This window comes from Merops nubicus, unplaced genomic scaffold, assembly GCF_000691845.1.
Source record: "Merops nubicus isolate BGI_N331 unplaced genomic scaffold, ASM69184v1 scaffold28131, whole genome shotgun sequence".
Lineage (NCBI taxonomy): Eukaryota > Metazoa > Chordata > Aves > Coraciiformes > Meropidae > Merops > Merops nubicus.
In genome coordinates this window covers 3,423-16,069 of record NW_008590723.1, presented here as the reverse complement: position 1 = coordinate 16,069, position 12,647 = coordinate 3,423, and the positions used below count along the sequence as shown (strand labels likewise).

The following is a 12,647-nucleotide window of genomic DNA, read 5'->3' as shown; positions in this document are numbered from 1 at the left end:
GCCACTCGTGAGCCGCGGGTGACGCCGGGCCCCTGCCCCGCCGGGGACGCCGCCACCGTGTCCCACGGGCCATACCGGGCCCCTGTCCCACCGGTGCTACCAGGCCCACGTCCCACAGGTGACACCGGGCCCGTATCCCACCAGTGCCACCAGGCCCATGTCCCACAGATGACGCCAGGCCCGCATCCCACAGATGACACTAGGCCTGTGTCCCACAGGTGACACCGGGCCCATGTCCCACAGGTGACACAGATTCCTGTTCCACCAGTGCCCCAAGGCTTGTTTCCTGTAGGTGACACCAGGCTCCCACCCCTTCCCACGGGTGACAGCAAGGTCCCATCCCACAGGGTGACACTGGGCCCTGTCCCACAGGTGACACCAGGCCCACACCCTCCAGTGACACTGCGTCCATGTCCCACAGGTGACATGGCTCCTGTCCCACGAGTCACACCAAGCTCGTGTCCCATAGGTGACACCAGGCTCCCATCCCGTGGGTGACAGTGGGGGTGCAGGGGGGCCAGCAGCACTGCCCCGTGTCCCCCCACCCAGAGCACCAGCCAACCCACAGCACCCAGGGATATCCCCCTCGGGGTCCCTCATGAGCCAGACGACGCTGGATTCAGGGTTATCCTCAGTGTCACCTTCTCCCAGACAAGGAAAACCCTTCCAGGGGCTTCTCCCGCCTGCCCACACAGGGAGACCCAACAGCTCAGCTCCTTCTGACATTGCTGGTTTTGGCGTGTTTTAGCTTTTATCCCAGAGCCAGGCTGAATTTAATTCAAACAGAAGGGCCAACTCCACGTCCCCCAGGCTGACAGCACGACAAGCTCCTTCTCTTTTTGCTGACGGTCCCTCTGTGTGACAGGACTCACTGTTTCCCTTCAGGAGAGCGAAGCTGTGGAGAGGATGTTTGAGGTGCTCCAAGTACATCAACATCACAGACAAGATCCTGGTCCTCTGCCCCAGGAACCCCTGGGATGTTCCACACCATCGGAATATCCCCAGCATCTGAGCAAAGGTGAGTTCTGGGAGGACATTCCCCTTTCTGGCTCTTTGGGCAAGCTGAGCTGTGCTGGGTTTTAGCCCTGTGTCTTTGTCCCTGCAGCTCCCTGAAGTGCAGGTAGGTCCATCCACCAGCCCCTGCGGATGGAGGAGAGACACCACTGCAGGCAGAGGCTTCATGTGGGCCCGTGGGGAGGCAGGAGCTGCCCCCTCTGTCACAGATTGCCACGCACACCTTGTGAGACACAGGCAGCCTCTGCCTCTTCAGCAGGTGTTCTTGGTTTCAGGACCAAAATGAATGTTTCTCCACTACTTCTGGCGTGAAGGGAACTTCTGGCCCTACTCAATGTAGCAGCCAAACTCCTCTGTAGTTAAGTCAAAGTTCCTGGACACTCTACGCTGCACAGCCACATCCAGCATCTCCCACACAGACACCATCCATCTGCCTCTCCTTCCTCAGGGGTCGTGGCTTTCAGATGGTGTTTGCAGCCGGGCTGTTTTTCCTGGTTATCCAGGAAAGCCCAGAGCATGGCTGTGTTCTGCAGGGGACTGCCAGGGATGCAGCAAGTTGCCTTAACGAAGCGCCTGGAAGTGGGTGCAGGAGTGGGGATGTGCCACTCGCCCAGCACAAGGGGTCTGAGGCCAGAAAATGCCTTTTTAAAATCTTCTAAGACACAGGAGAAACCAAAAGAGGCAGAAAGCAGCAAAATAATCCTCTTGTCTCCTCAAGCTCACTTTCCAAATGTCCTGGCAACAAAGAATTCCTGTTGTTCCATACGTACCTGGATGTGAACTGCTGGATTTTGGAACAGGATTTTTAACTGATTAAATGTCTGAATGTAAAGGCTGTCAGCAAGGAACTTGTGGGTCCTTTCTGGGTGTGGTTTTCTGGGGTGTTTTTTGTGGAACTGCCCTTTGAAAGTGGCTTATTCTCCTGATCTGGGAGGTGTTGCTGGCACTGTTAGGATATTGGAAATCCTTCCCATCCTTTAAGGCTGAATAAAACAGCCTGGGCCAGGAGAGCAGGTCTCAGATGAGAATGGGTGGGAGCATCACACGAGAGGGGTGGCAGGACCCCAATCCTCGAGAGGTGGGCCAGAAACACAGCCAGCCCCTGGACGAGGCGTGTGGGCACCGGTGGACAGAAGCCATCGGTGTCCCTGTTCACCCGTGCTGTGAGGCTGCAGAGGCACAGGGCTTGGTGGCCCTGCTGAAGAGCTCAGAAACCCAGAAAAGGCCCAGATTGGCCCAGTCCTGGGTGTACAAGACAGTCAGCACTGGAGAGGGGACAGTCACCCAGCGCAGGTCCCACACACGCCACCCCACGGCGCCTGCTCCCCAGGTCCTGGGCAGTCTCACATCTGAGCAGCTCCTCACCCTCCTTCACCCCCATCTGTCCCGTTTCCACCTCCACAGGCTGTTCTGGGTCCAGTGTTCCCAGTCTGGAGCTTTGCTCCGTGACCCTGCCTGGATGTGAGGACGCAGAGGCTGGAGAGGTGTTTGCTGCCTGGGTCTGGTCCCCAGGGAAGGGAGCGTGTCCCCTCCTGTCTCTGCTTCCCCAGCTGCCCACCGCTGTGGGGTTTCAAACAAGGAACATCTCCCAGGGTTTATAAAGCAGCTGCACCCAGCTAAGTGGGAAATCCAGTGCTCTGTGACCACAGATTTGAAAAGCAGGCAGGCAAAAGCAGCAGAGGAAGCCTTGTTCTCAGGGTTAATATAATTTTAAACACGGAGGATCAGGAGTACAGGGCTTCCTGCCCTAAACCCTGCTCTTCTTCTCTGAAATAAATGAACCAGTGCCTGCTCCTGGGCCAGCTCCCTCTCAAATAAAGCCACCAACTGCAACTGGAGACGGGGCAGCAGCAAAGTTACTGACGAAGAACAGAAGGAAGTGTGATGTGAGAAGCTGTGGGTGCTCCCCAGGAGCCAGCAGCTCGCCCTGTTCGCTGCGATTCAGATGCCGATGGAGCATCGCGGCGTACGAGTCGCGTTCCATTAACGCTTTGCCTTTCTCTGGAGATGTCCAGAGCTCAGCCCGGCGTTACCACAGCTCCGCTCCACCGCTAGGAAGCGTCTGAGCCCAAAGCACCCGCGGCTGAGCCCACAAACGGCCACCGAGACACAGGAAGAGCAAGGGGCGTGGAGCAGGGCGGGGTCTCCCCACGCCGCCGCGAGTCCGGGATTGAAAGGAACACGGCAGGCAGAAAGGTAACGAGGTGCAGGGAAGGTGTCAGTGTCACTTCTAGAGCCAAACGTGGCTCTCGAAAGAATGCCTGGATTAGGTTAATAGAGCGGGAAAAATGAGCACTAAAAGGTTTCATTCTGAATTCCATCAGCCACGAGTCTCAGCCTTTTCCTGCCAAGCTTCTCCGGGTCTGAAGGTACCTCGGGGTCTCTACCCGCTCCTCTGCTGAGCCCACAACAGGCTGCAGCCACATAATGAGCTGCTAGGGAAGGCAGAATAAAAATAATAATAAAAATCGCCTCCATCCCTGGGAGCTGACTGGCTCTCCTCCAGAGCTGCAGGATGTGAGCTGATGATGAACAGAAACACCTTCAGGAACCTCACCTGGGTGTGACACCCCAGCCCAGGGACCTGCCACCCCTTCACAGGTGACACCAGGGACAGGGAACAGCCTCAGGGCCTGTCCTGAAACCTCTCACCCACCTCCTGAAGGGTGAGTCCCAGTGCTGACCTGAAGGACATGGGGAGAAACCTGCTTTTAAAAGTAATTTATTTGGATTTTCCACATCCTTTAATGAATCGCAAATATATTAACAGAAAAGACCTTTTGTTTTTTTTTTCTCCTAAGACTGTACAATTTTTGAAATAAAAAGTCAGGAAAAGCAAAAAAAAAAAAAAAAGGAAAAAGACAAATTCCATTGTTTCAATGCAAATAGTACACACCACACCCACACTTTGCAGTTTTCCATAGTTCCGTTGTAAGAAAACGATGGTTCCCTAATTCTTTTCAGTGAACACAGTTTGCTCTACCCCAGCTGCCAGAGTGCCTGTGCTTGCCCTCCTTCCCCCTCCCCTCTTCAGAGAGCAACATCTCATTGATTAATTAGTAACTCTGTGCCTAGTCAGAAGGTAAAACAGCAGCGTGGTCCCACTGGGACTTGGGATTCTTGGGGAAAAAAAGAGATCACTTTAAGATATGATGTCCAAGGGAAAGCTTTAAGTCTTAAACCTTCCATGCAGCTTGAATATCCTCTTAACATCCCAGCTGAATTAAAAACTCTTTCCAGGGTGTTGAAAATTTCACTACAATTGTCCACAGCTTTTAGGGAAAAAAAGCCACCTGCTGTCCTAGAGCTCTGTTCCCTATTTAAACAGCTTTTGCCATGGAGAAGGTTTGAGAGTCAAACCCATATTTATTTATTTATTTTTTTGCTTTGGAAATATGTTTTTTGCTTAGGAAATGTTTGCTCTGTCATGGATGCAGATCAGCCCTTGGGAAATCTGGAACCTGTGTCCTCAGGGAGGAGCCAGCAGGGAAGGGAATGGCCCCACAATAGCTGTTGCCCCAAAAAGCAGTGCAAGAACCCATACACTCCAACACATCATGATTTGCCAGTCAGCTCATCAACCTGCCAGACAGGAGCTGGGCAGAGGTACAAAGCTCCTTTAATATACTATCATATCATTCCCCCAACCTTAGAAATCCCTTTTAGCACTATTAGGGGAGTTTAATCCTCCTTGCCACTGCTTAGCCTCCCACCTAAGAAGAATTTTTTAAAATAATCAGAATTTTATTCTTGCTCAATATTTGAAGAAATGAGAAAGGTGATGTCTGTGTGGCTGGTGATGAGAGAAGAGCTGTGACAGAGGATGCACCTACTATAAGACAAGGACAAAACTGAAACAAAAGTGAAGCTCTAAAGCTAACTAAAAGTCCCCTAAACCCCAATACATTAAAAAAAAATATTAAGACTGATCACAACAAATATGTTGCTATGAAATTTGTATCATTCCCAATTTATTATGATGCATAAATTGCTCTTTAAAACTGCTTAGATCATACACTTTGTCATCACTGCATTAAGGGCACCAGTTGTTGCTGCAGAATGCTACAGAAAAGGAGCATTTTGGACTCATTAACGTGCAGGTTTCTTTTCCCAGAAGCAGCCTCTGAAGAAGAGGGAAGTGTTCCTAGAGTGAGAATCTTAAAGAACAGCTTAAAAAAAAAAAGAAAAAAGGAGAAAGACAGATAATTGCACATTTTTGCATCCTGCTTGGACCACACTTTATAAAACAGTTTTAAAAATGACACTAATCTTAGACAGTTTTCATTTGTTCACTAAGGTTCTGATTGTATTAAGGCTTCCACGGTCTTCCCAGGCTACCTGCTCAGAAACGTGCAGCCACCCCCTGCTAAGGGTTTAAATGTTTTCACATTAGTTGTATCTACATTTCTCTTGATTTTGCCCTTTATTCATTTTTATTCTCGACAGGGGAAGAACAAGTCACAGGATATATGAAAAATGACACAAGGTGGTGCCGACTTCTTCCTTTAGAAGTCCAAAGTAAACACTGACCTTTCAGAAACCAGGTGAATAAATTAATTCTTGGTTAGAACACAAAAGCACTTCATGAAAGCTTTGATTCTGCAAAGTGCTTCTCCTGCTACGCTTCCACTCGCCACTCCCAGTCCCGAGCACGAGCACTGTGTGTGTTCACTGGAGACACTGCAGCTTTTAAGGTCATTTACATTCCCTGGCATTTAAGTTACACTACAATATGCAAAAGTCTCTTTAACAGCCTGCACTTGTCAACGCTGTCCTTGAACTTGGAAATGAGGTTCAGCACTCTGCTTACCAAGAAAGAACCCAACTAAGACACGTTTCTGGAAAAAAAGTACAAGACACTGCTTCATTAGTACTATCCCCACATCTACCAGCTTTGTTACAGCAAACCACAAGTCTTTCTTCCATGATATTTTTTTCCAGCGAAGGGGAGTCCAAAAAATAGCATTTCCTCCTCAGTCACTTCCATAGATGTGTAGGAGCCAAGAGTCAGACTCAGTAGCAGCTGAATATTGCCCTGCCATGAACCCAGCGTACGGCCCAGTCCGAGCGGCGAGTCAGTGAGAACAATGGCAGTGCTGGCTCAGTGATGTGAAGACCCAGGATGCGAAGGAAGGGGGGGAACACAACAGTACCAGTCACACACTCGAGCTCAGATACTGGCTTCTGGATGTTAAAATTCATCACTTTCAACTGCATGGAGCTGTGTGTCGTCTGCATCCGTCATGCTGCTCTCTTGGGATTCGTCTGTGCCAACTGGGAAGAAAAAGAAACACCAAGCAGTTAAACACTGCAAAGATGCTCCCACCATCACCTCCAGCACATCAAAAGCACAGTAGCAATGAGTTTGGGCTTCCCCTCAATGCTTTGGAGCCATTTAGGCTTTTCCCTTCTTATACACTGTCTCCCACCAGCCTACCGAAGCCTAAATAAATACATTTAGAAAGGAATTAGCACAGAGTCCATGTGAGCAGAACATGCTGCCTCAGCCATCTGCTGTTAAAAATCTGAAGTCTGTGACACTTAGTTCCACAGGGATTGGTGTGGAGGGTTCCAAAAATCACCTTCAGAGCAATTTAACCTCCCCACTCCTTCCAAACACACTGTCTGCCTGAAATGCTCATACTAAATAAACATTTAAACTTCTGTACTTGTTACAGCTGGAATGAAGGTAAATATCTCATGATGGTTGCTCCTCACACACAAGAATGCAACTTCAGTCTGCTCCTGCCCAATAACCAGAAGCAGAATAAATTGTTGTGTGTTTTTTTTTTTTTAAATTTTATTTTTGGGGGGTTCTGATTGGGTTGTTTTTTTGTGTGTAGTTTGTTTTTTAGGCAAGGCTTTCAGGCTTTTCCTTACTGCTCAGGTCTCACTCAGCAGTTCCAGGACTCTGTCTCCATCTTCTGGCCAGAAACCTGCTGAGCCCGCAGTGAGCCAGTGTTCCAAAGCCTGCCCAACTGCAACAGCAGGGAGAGGAAAGCTCTGGATACTTCAGGAAGTGCAGTGCAGGAGGAGTTTCCAGTGTTAAAGAGCTCAGTGTACACAGCATCAATAAAAACCAGTGTGATCTACACTAGGAACACATGACAATTTTTTTTCAGTTGTAGACTTAGCATACAGCTATTAATAAGAATCCAAAACCTGCTGTATTTTTAATTCAGAGGAAAAGAATAGCTTAGCTTTAGTATTTAATTTCTATCACTATTCCAGTCTGCATTAAAGAAGTCCATTATGACTCCCCATGCTTCATGAAATTTAAGCTCATAGTAAAAAGCCAGAGAGGAGAGAAACCCAGACCATTCATTTTTGAGGGTTATTCCCAAGGAGTATAATGGGAGTGATTTTCTCTTGATTCAAATGAAACTGCTTCCATGACTTTGCTCAGAAGTTATATTTTACATTTAGCAGACCAAATATTTTTAGGCAACATCCAGTTTGTTTAATCTTTGACAAAGTTTCTATGGAAAAAATTCAGTAGCATTCTATGATTCTGCGATTCAGTTACCTTGAAAGGATTTGATGCTTCTATGAGGGAAGATTTGTGGCTCTGCAAAGGAAAATCTCTCTCTCCTAGGACACCATCAACCAACCATGATTTCTATGAAATCACAGTAGTCCTTATCTCTGTCCTACTCCCATCTACAGAGCCTGAAGGCATCTCACAACCCTTTGTTTCATGCTTGCTGCAGGAAGTATGAATGAATTCTTCCAGAGTAAGAGCCTCTGGAGTTTTCTGGCCTAGCAGGGAGGCTGAGCAGCACGTTTCACATACTAAACCTGGGATTCTACCACCTAGGCAGAAATTCCTCCTTGAATGACAAAGGGTTGGAAATACAAACCTGATTCATAGGGGTAACATTCACTGATTTGCTCCTCTTGAGTTATTGGCTCCTCATCATCTGGAAGGTAACGCTTATCGATGGCCTCTTTAATCTGGTTATTGGCTCCTTTGGGATCTAAGTCCATTGCCCATGAGAAATTCATTAGGGCCAAATGTGTTTGACCCAGTTTCTTATAAACCTAGAATAAAAGCATAAGAGGCTACATTTACATGAAGTTGCTACTTGAAGGCTTGGGCACAAAACAGACCAAGCCACAGTTAACTGATATTTTAAGAAAAGCAACAGAGTGTAGATAGGAAAGATTTATTCTGTGAGTCCCAAGGGAAACAGCAAATGTGTAGAAAGAGTGAGCAAGTGTTTCTAGTTCAGATTCCAGAAAAAAAATTAAACTAGCAGCTGACAGATTCAAAGACATAAGGAGGTGGATCTCCAGATAGAAATGTAAGTTTGGAACTCTGCAGCAGGCTGGTGTAAAAGCTCTTACAGTGTACATGTTTGGGCCTTATTTAAAGCTTTGGGAATTTTTAGAATACTGCTCCAAATGGAAGCAGCTTAGTGGCAGGCATCACATTTTCTCATTAGACATGAAGGCAACCAAAGAACTTCAGCTCATGGTTAGGTGTTACCTACCTTTCCTATTAAAAAGTAAACAAGAGACTCTTTGGGAACAATCTGTTTCAGTTCTTCAAGTTCTTGTAAAGCAGACTGAAAGAGAAGAAAAAGGAGCTTAGAAACTACAAGCCAGTTTGCAACCAGTTCCAACATCACTGCCCTCTGACTTGGCACTGAAGAACAGTGCAAACTCATGAGAAGCATCTAAAACTCCTTTTACATTTTTTTTTTTCTCTCATTTCATGATTGAGGCCCCATTATTAGAGAAAAAGAGCAAGTTTGTTGGGCTAAAGCAGACTGAAAGAGAAGAAAAAGGAGCTTAGAAACTACAAGCCAGTTTGCAACCAGTTCCAACATCACTGCCCTCTGACTTGGCACTGAAGAACAACAGTGCAATCTCATGAGAAGCATCTAAAGTTCCTTTTGCATTTTTTTCTCATTTCATGATTGAGGCCCCATATTAGAGCCAAAGAGCAAGATTGTTGGGCTTTAGTCTCCTACAACACATCCAATGACTGATATAAAATGTCCCTATTGCCCCCATCAAGGCATAACAGGGTAGAAAACAAGCTGGTGGTGTGTTTACAGTGGGCACTTTGGTGTATTGAGCTTCTGAAGAGTAAGAATATTGATGTATCTTGTGCTGGCTGTACTGCTCCCAAGCCTGTGCCTTTGAAAAGTTCTGATTTTAGATGTGTATCTGTGCACTTTGATGTTTATATGGGGCATCTGAAGTCCAAAATATTTAGCAAAACTTCTACTTTGCTTTTAAACTAACTGCTGACAGTAGAACAATTTATTCTGCTTGTGACAGGAACTTGGTATTATTAAGAAATCCTACCTAAAAATATTTAGTCTGCAGTTAGAAATAATAAGTTCCATTCAACCATCTAAAACTTACTCATGTGAAGACAATCTCAAGTTAGGACTTGCTACATGAACAGAAGGTAAATAAATGCAGGTTTACACTAACACTACCCAAGTTTATGACACTATCAAAATTCCCCCAGTAGTGGTGCTAAACCAAAAATATTTCATTAAGTTTTATGTAGTTTACATGAACTTCTCCTGTGAGGACAGGCTGAGAGAGTTGGGGTTGTTCAGCCTGGGGAAGAGAAGGCTCCAGGGACACCTTATTGCAGCCTTCTAGTATCTGAATTAGGCCTGCAGGAAAGCTGGGGAGGGACTACTGACAAGGGCTTGTAGTGACAGGATGAGGGGTAATGTAAAAACACATTCTATATTTAATTAGATTAACTATGAATTTTAAATAGGTTCCAAATCTTCTCTTTACATGTGCACACACATTTCTGAAGCAAGGTTTCAAAAACCAGACTGCCTGATTTCTTCTGTGGCCAAAAAAACACAGGCCAGAGGACAACAGTCACTGCAAAGAGACTGCAGGAAGATCTCTGCTCATTCTGAGCAGGGTACAGGTCAGGAGGGGATCAGACCAAAATTTCTTAGCTCCTTATTTTTCATTTGCCAACACAGCCTTTGAAATAGCTGGTTCTTGTTGCTGTAATTGGTTATGGGGCAGTTTGCTGAGCCTTTTTTCAGTAATTTAGTAAAAATTCATGATAATTCAGCCACATGTTGGTGACAGTTGCCACAATTTCCCCCTCTTTTTTTTTTCCCTTCTTTTTCCAAGGTCAGACTAAAATAAAAATACTTTTTGAATGCTTCAAAAAGCTTCACCTGTTGGCCCCAGATTTTATAACAATCAAGAAGTTGAACACTGTCCCCTTGCCAAGGTGGCACTTGTGAAGCCTTTGCTTTGACATTAGCCTCTACAAGACAGGCAATGTCCTAAGCTCTTTCTGCAAGCCCTGGAGCTCCCCCACGTTCCTCTGGAAGCACCCAGCTTTCAGTGCATCTCTGTTCCTAGCTATGGCAATTTAAAGATAACTTCAGGTTGTCGACCTGTCCAAACCTTACCTTGTATTTTTCATTTGCAAATAATACAGAGGCTCTGTGGAATTTGCATAGTGGGTTCTTGGGGTCGATGTTAATAGCTTTGTTTAAAGTATCCAAAGCCTTTTCAGACTTCTTCAGTGCATGTTGGACCTATTACACAGAGAGAGAACAATTTTAAAAGGAAAATAACAGCTCAGCTGCTGGGCAAAGACAAATCTATTTGACTACATTTGCTTATAAACTGTTCCTTTAAATAAATATTTGTCCAATTCCTGACCAAGTCTTAAATTTTCTTACAGGAGGAAAACTTCTCACCCTGTCTCCACCTCAAAATATTCTCCCCACCCAATGGCTTACAGAAATCACTTAACCTTTGGCCAGCAGTGACCTCAATGCCTTGCTCCCTACAGGAGCAAGAAGCAGCCACTCTCCCTGCAGCATTTGACACAGCTTTGTTGCCTCACAGAAGGCAAGTGAATGGCAGCAGGTAGCCAGCCAGCACACTCATTGAGCAGTTTTAAGTCACCATCACAGAGATCTGAGAACTGCCTCCCAGCTCCATCAGCCAGCATAGTTCACATTAATATCTGCAGTCTTCATTTTCAGATCATGCTGACTCCAGCATGACTTGATAGTATTATTTCAATGCTGGCTAAAAGTACTTTGGAGACAGCTAGGAGGGTTTATTTCCTGATGCATTAATCTTGTGGTTATTCATTCATATGGCACTTAAGATCCTCCAGCAGGTACTCTGAACATAGGCTTTTTTGCTAAAAATATTCAGAATTACTTTTCTACTGCTAACCAAGCACAGAAGCAGATTAAAACACAGGGATAGAGTTAAGCACAATCTACTTACTACTCCAATGTGACACAGTAAGACTGAGCTCTGAGGATTGATATCAAGTGCTTTCTGGAAATGCATTTCTGCTAGACTGAACTTTTCCTGTTTGTAGTAAATCATTCCCAACCCATACCTGCAAGCAGAAAAACAACTGTTAAGTAAAGCTGTGTTCTAACCAAACCAGGCTTTGTCAGTGAATATGACCTGGCAGAAATGAGTCTATAGACTCACTAACCCCATCTAGGGTGGGAAATAGCTCCTTGTAGGAAAAAGCTATGCCTAAAATTATCCTTTTCTTTTTTTCCCTTCTCAGTTGGGTAGTTTGAAGAACTGATTCCTGATGCACAGGAGGATTGGCTAAACAGCTACAAGATAAAAAGCAAATACAACTAAGTGACTAACTCCAGCAGATCTAACTTTCACTGCTCTATGTTATTTTTTCCACAGAACAAGCTGTGAGAAGCTGACTGTATCCTAAGGTATCAAGGGGCAGAGCTCTCCCCTCTCCAACTGCAAGACAATCAACACGATGTACAAGGAGTGCTGCTCAGGAGAACAAAGCAGCTGGGGCAATACAGCCAAGAAGATCTGTGGAAACCAAAAACACCCCATTTTTTTCCCCTCCTTGTGGCAGTAGCTGTTCAATAAACAGATGAAGCCCACAATTTTGCAGAAATTGTTTTGCTCTCTTCTTAGAGAGGAGGGTGGTAGGGAAATGATGGCAGTGGCAGGATCCAGAAGGTATTTCACAGGGAGTTCTGTGTTCTGTGCAACAGGAAGGGGATGAAACAAAACTCACCATGCATTATAGTGTCTAGGGTTGACTCTGATGGCATTTCTAAAACAAGCCAATGCTTTGTCTAGTTCTTCTGTTAACACAAACTCGTGCCCCAACAGGGTGTAGGCATAAGCATAGTTTGGATCCACTTGAATGGCTCTCTGGAAGAACTTGATGGCAATGTCATGCTCTCGCTGCAAGCTGAAGCAGTTTCCTGCAGCACACCAGGCCTGGTGAAAACAGCACAGCAGAATTAGTTACTCCAGGCTGTCAAAAGTGCACCAAGTTTGAGCTGAGCAGATACATATGATTATGGAACTGGATATGGAAGTAACTGCCTCCTAGATTAAAAAAAGAAATAATAAAACAGTTAAATCTCATTCCTGAGAGGCAGATAGGTCTAAATTCAGCCTGACAAGTTGAAATACAGAAATGGAGAATCTAAGGACACCCAACGAGTTGGTGCCAAATAGATACTGTGATGATTAATGACTAAAGCTGTTGAAAAGGCTAGAAATAAAACATCTTAGATATCTAAGAATAACGAAGGGGGAGACAGCACATTCAGTCTCCAGCTCCCCCCAACTGACCCACGTGGAACCCTGCAGAGGACCAGTTT

The 12,647-nt window shown here is 45.8% G+C and overlaps 1 protein-coding gene across 1 annotated transcript in view; it reads right to left on the bottom strand.

Moving 5' to 3' along the window:
• Positions 1–5,688: 5,688 nt before the first annotated feature.
• Positions 5,689–12,647, bottom strand: part of CDC27 (cell division cycle 27) — a gene marked incomplete at its 5' end in the record, with an annotated part of 10,357 nt that continues 3,398 nt past the window's right edge. Inside the window, 6 exons of the mRNA XM_008950053.1 lie at positions 5,689–6,288; positions 7,875–8,055; positions 8,508–8,582; positions 10,428–10,556; positions 11,266–11,383; positions 12,050–12,258. Of these exons, the coding sequence (XP_008948301.1) occupies positions 6,206–6,288; positions 7,875–8,055; positions 8,508–8,582; positions 10,428–10,556; positions 11,266–11,383; positions 12,050–12,258 (795 nt within the window). The remainder of the gene's footprint in view (positions 6,289–7,874; positions 8,056–8,507; positions 8,583–10,427; positions 10,557–11,265; positions 11,384–12,049; positions 12,259–12,647) is intronic.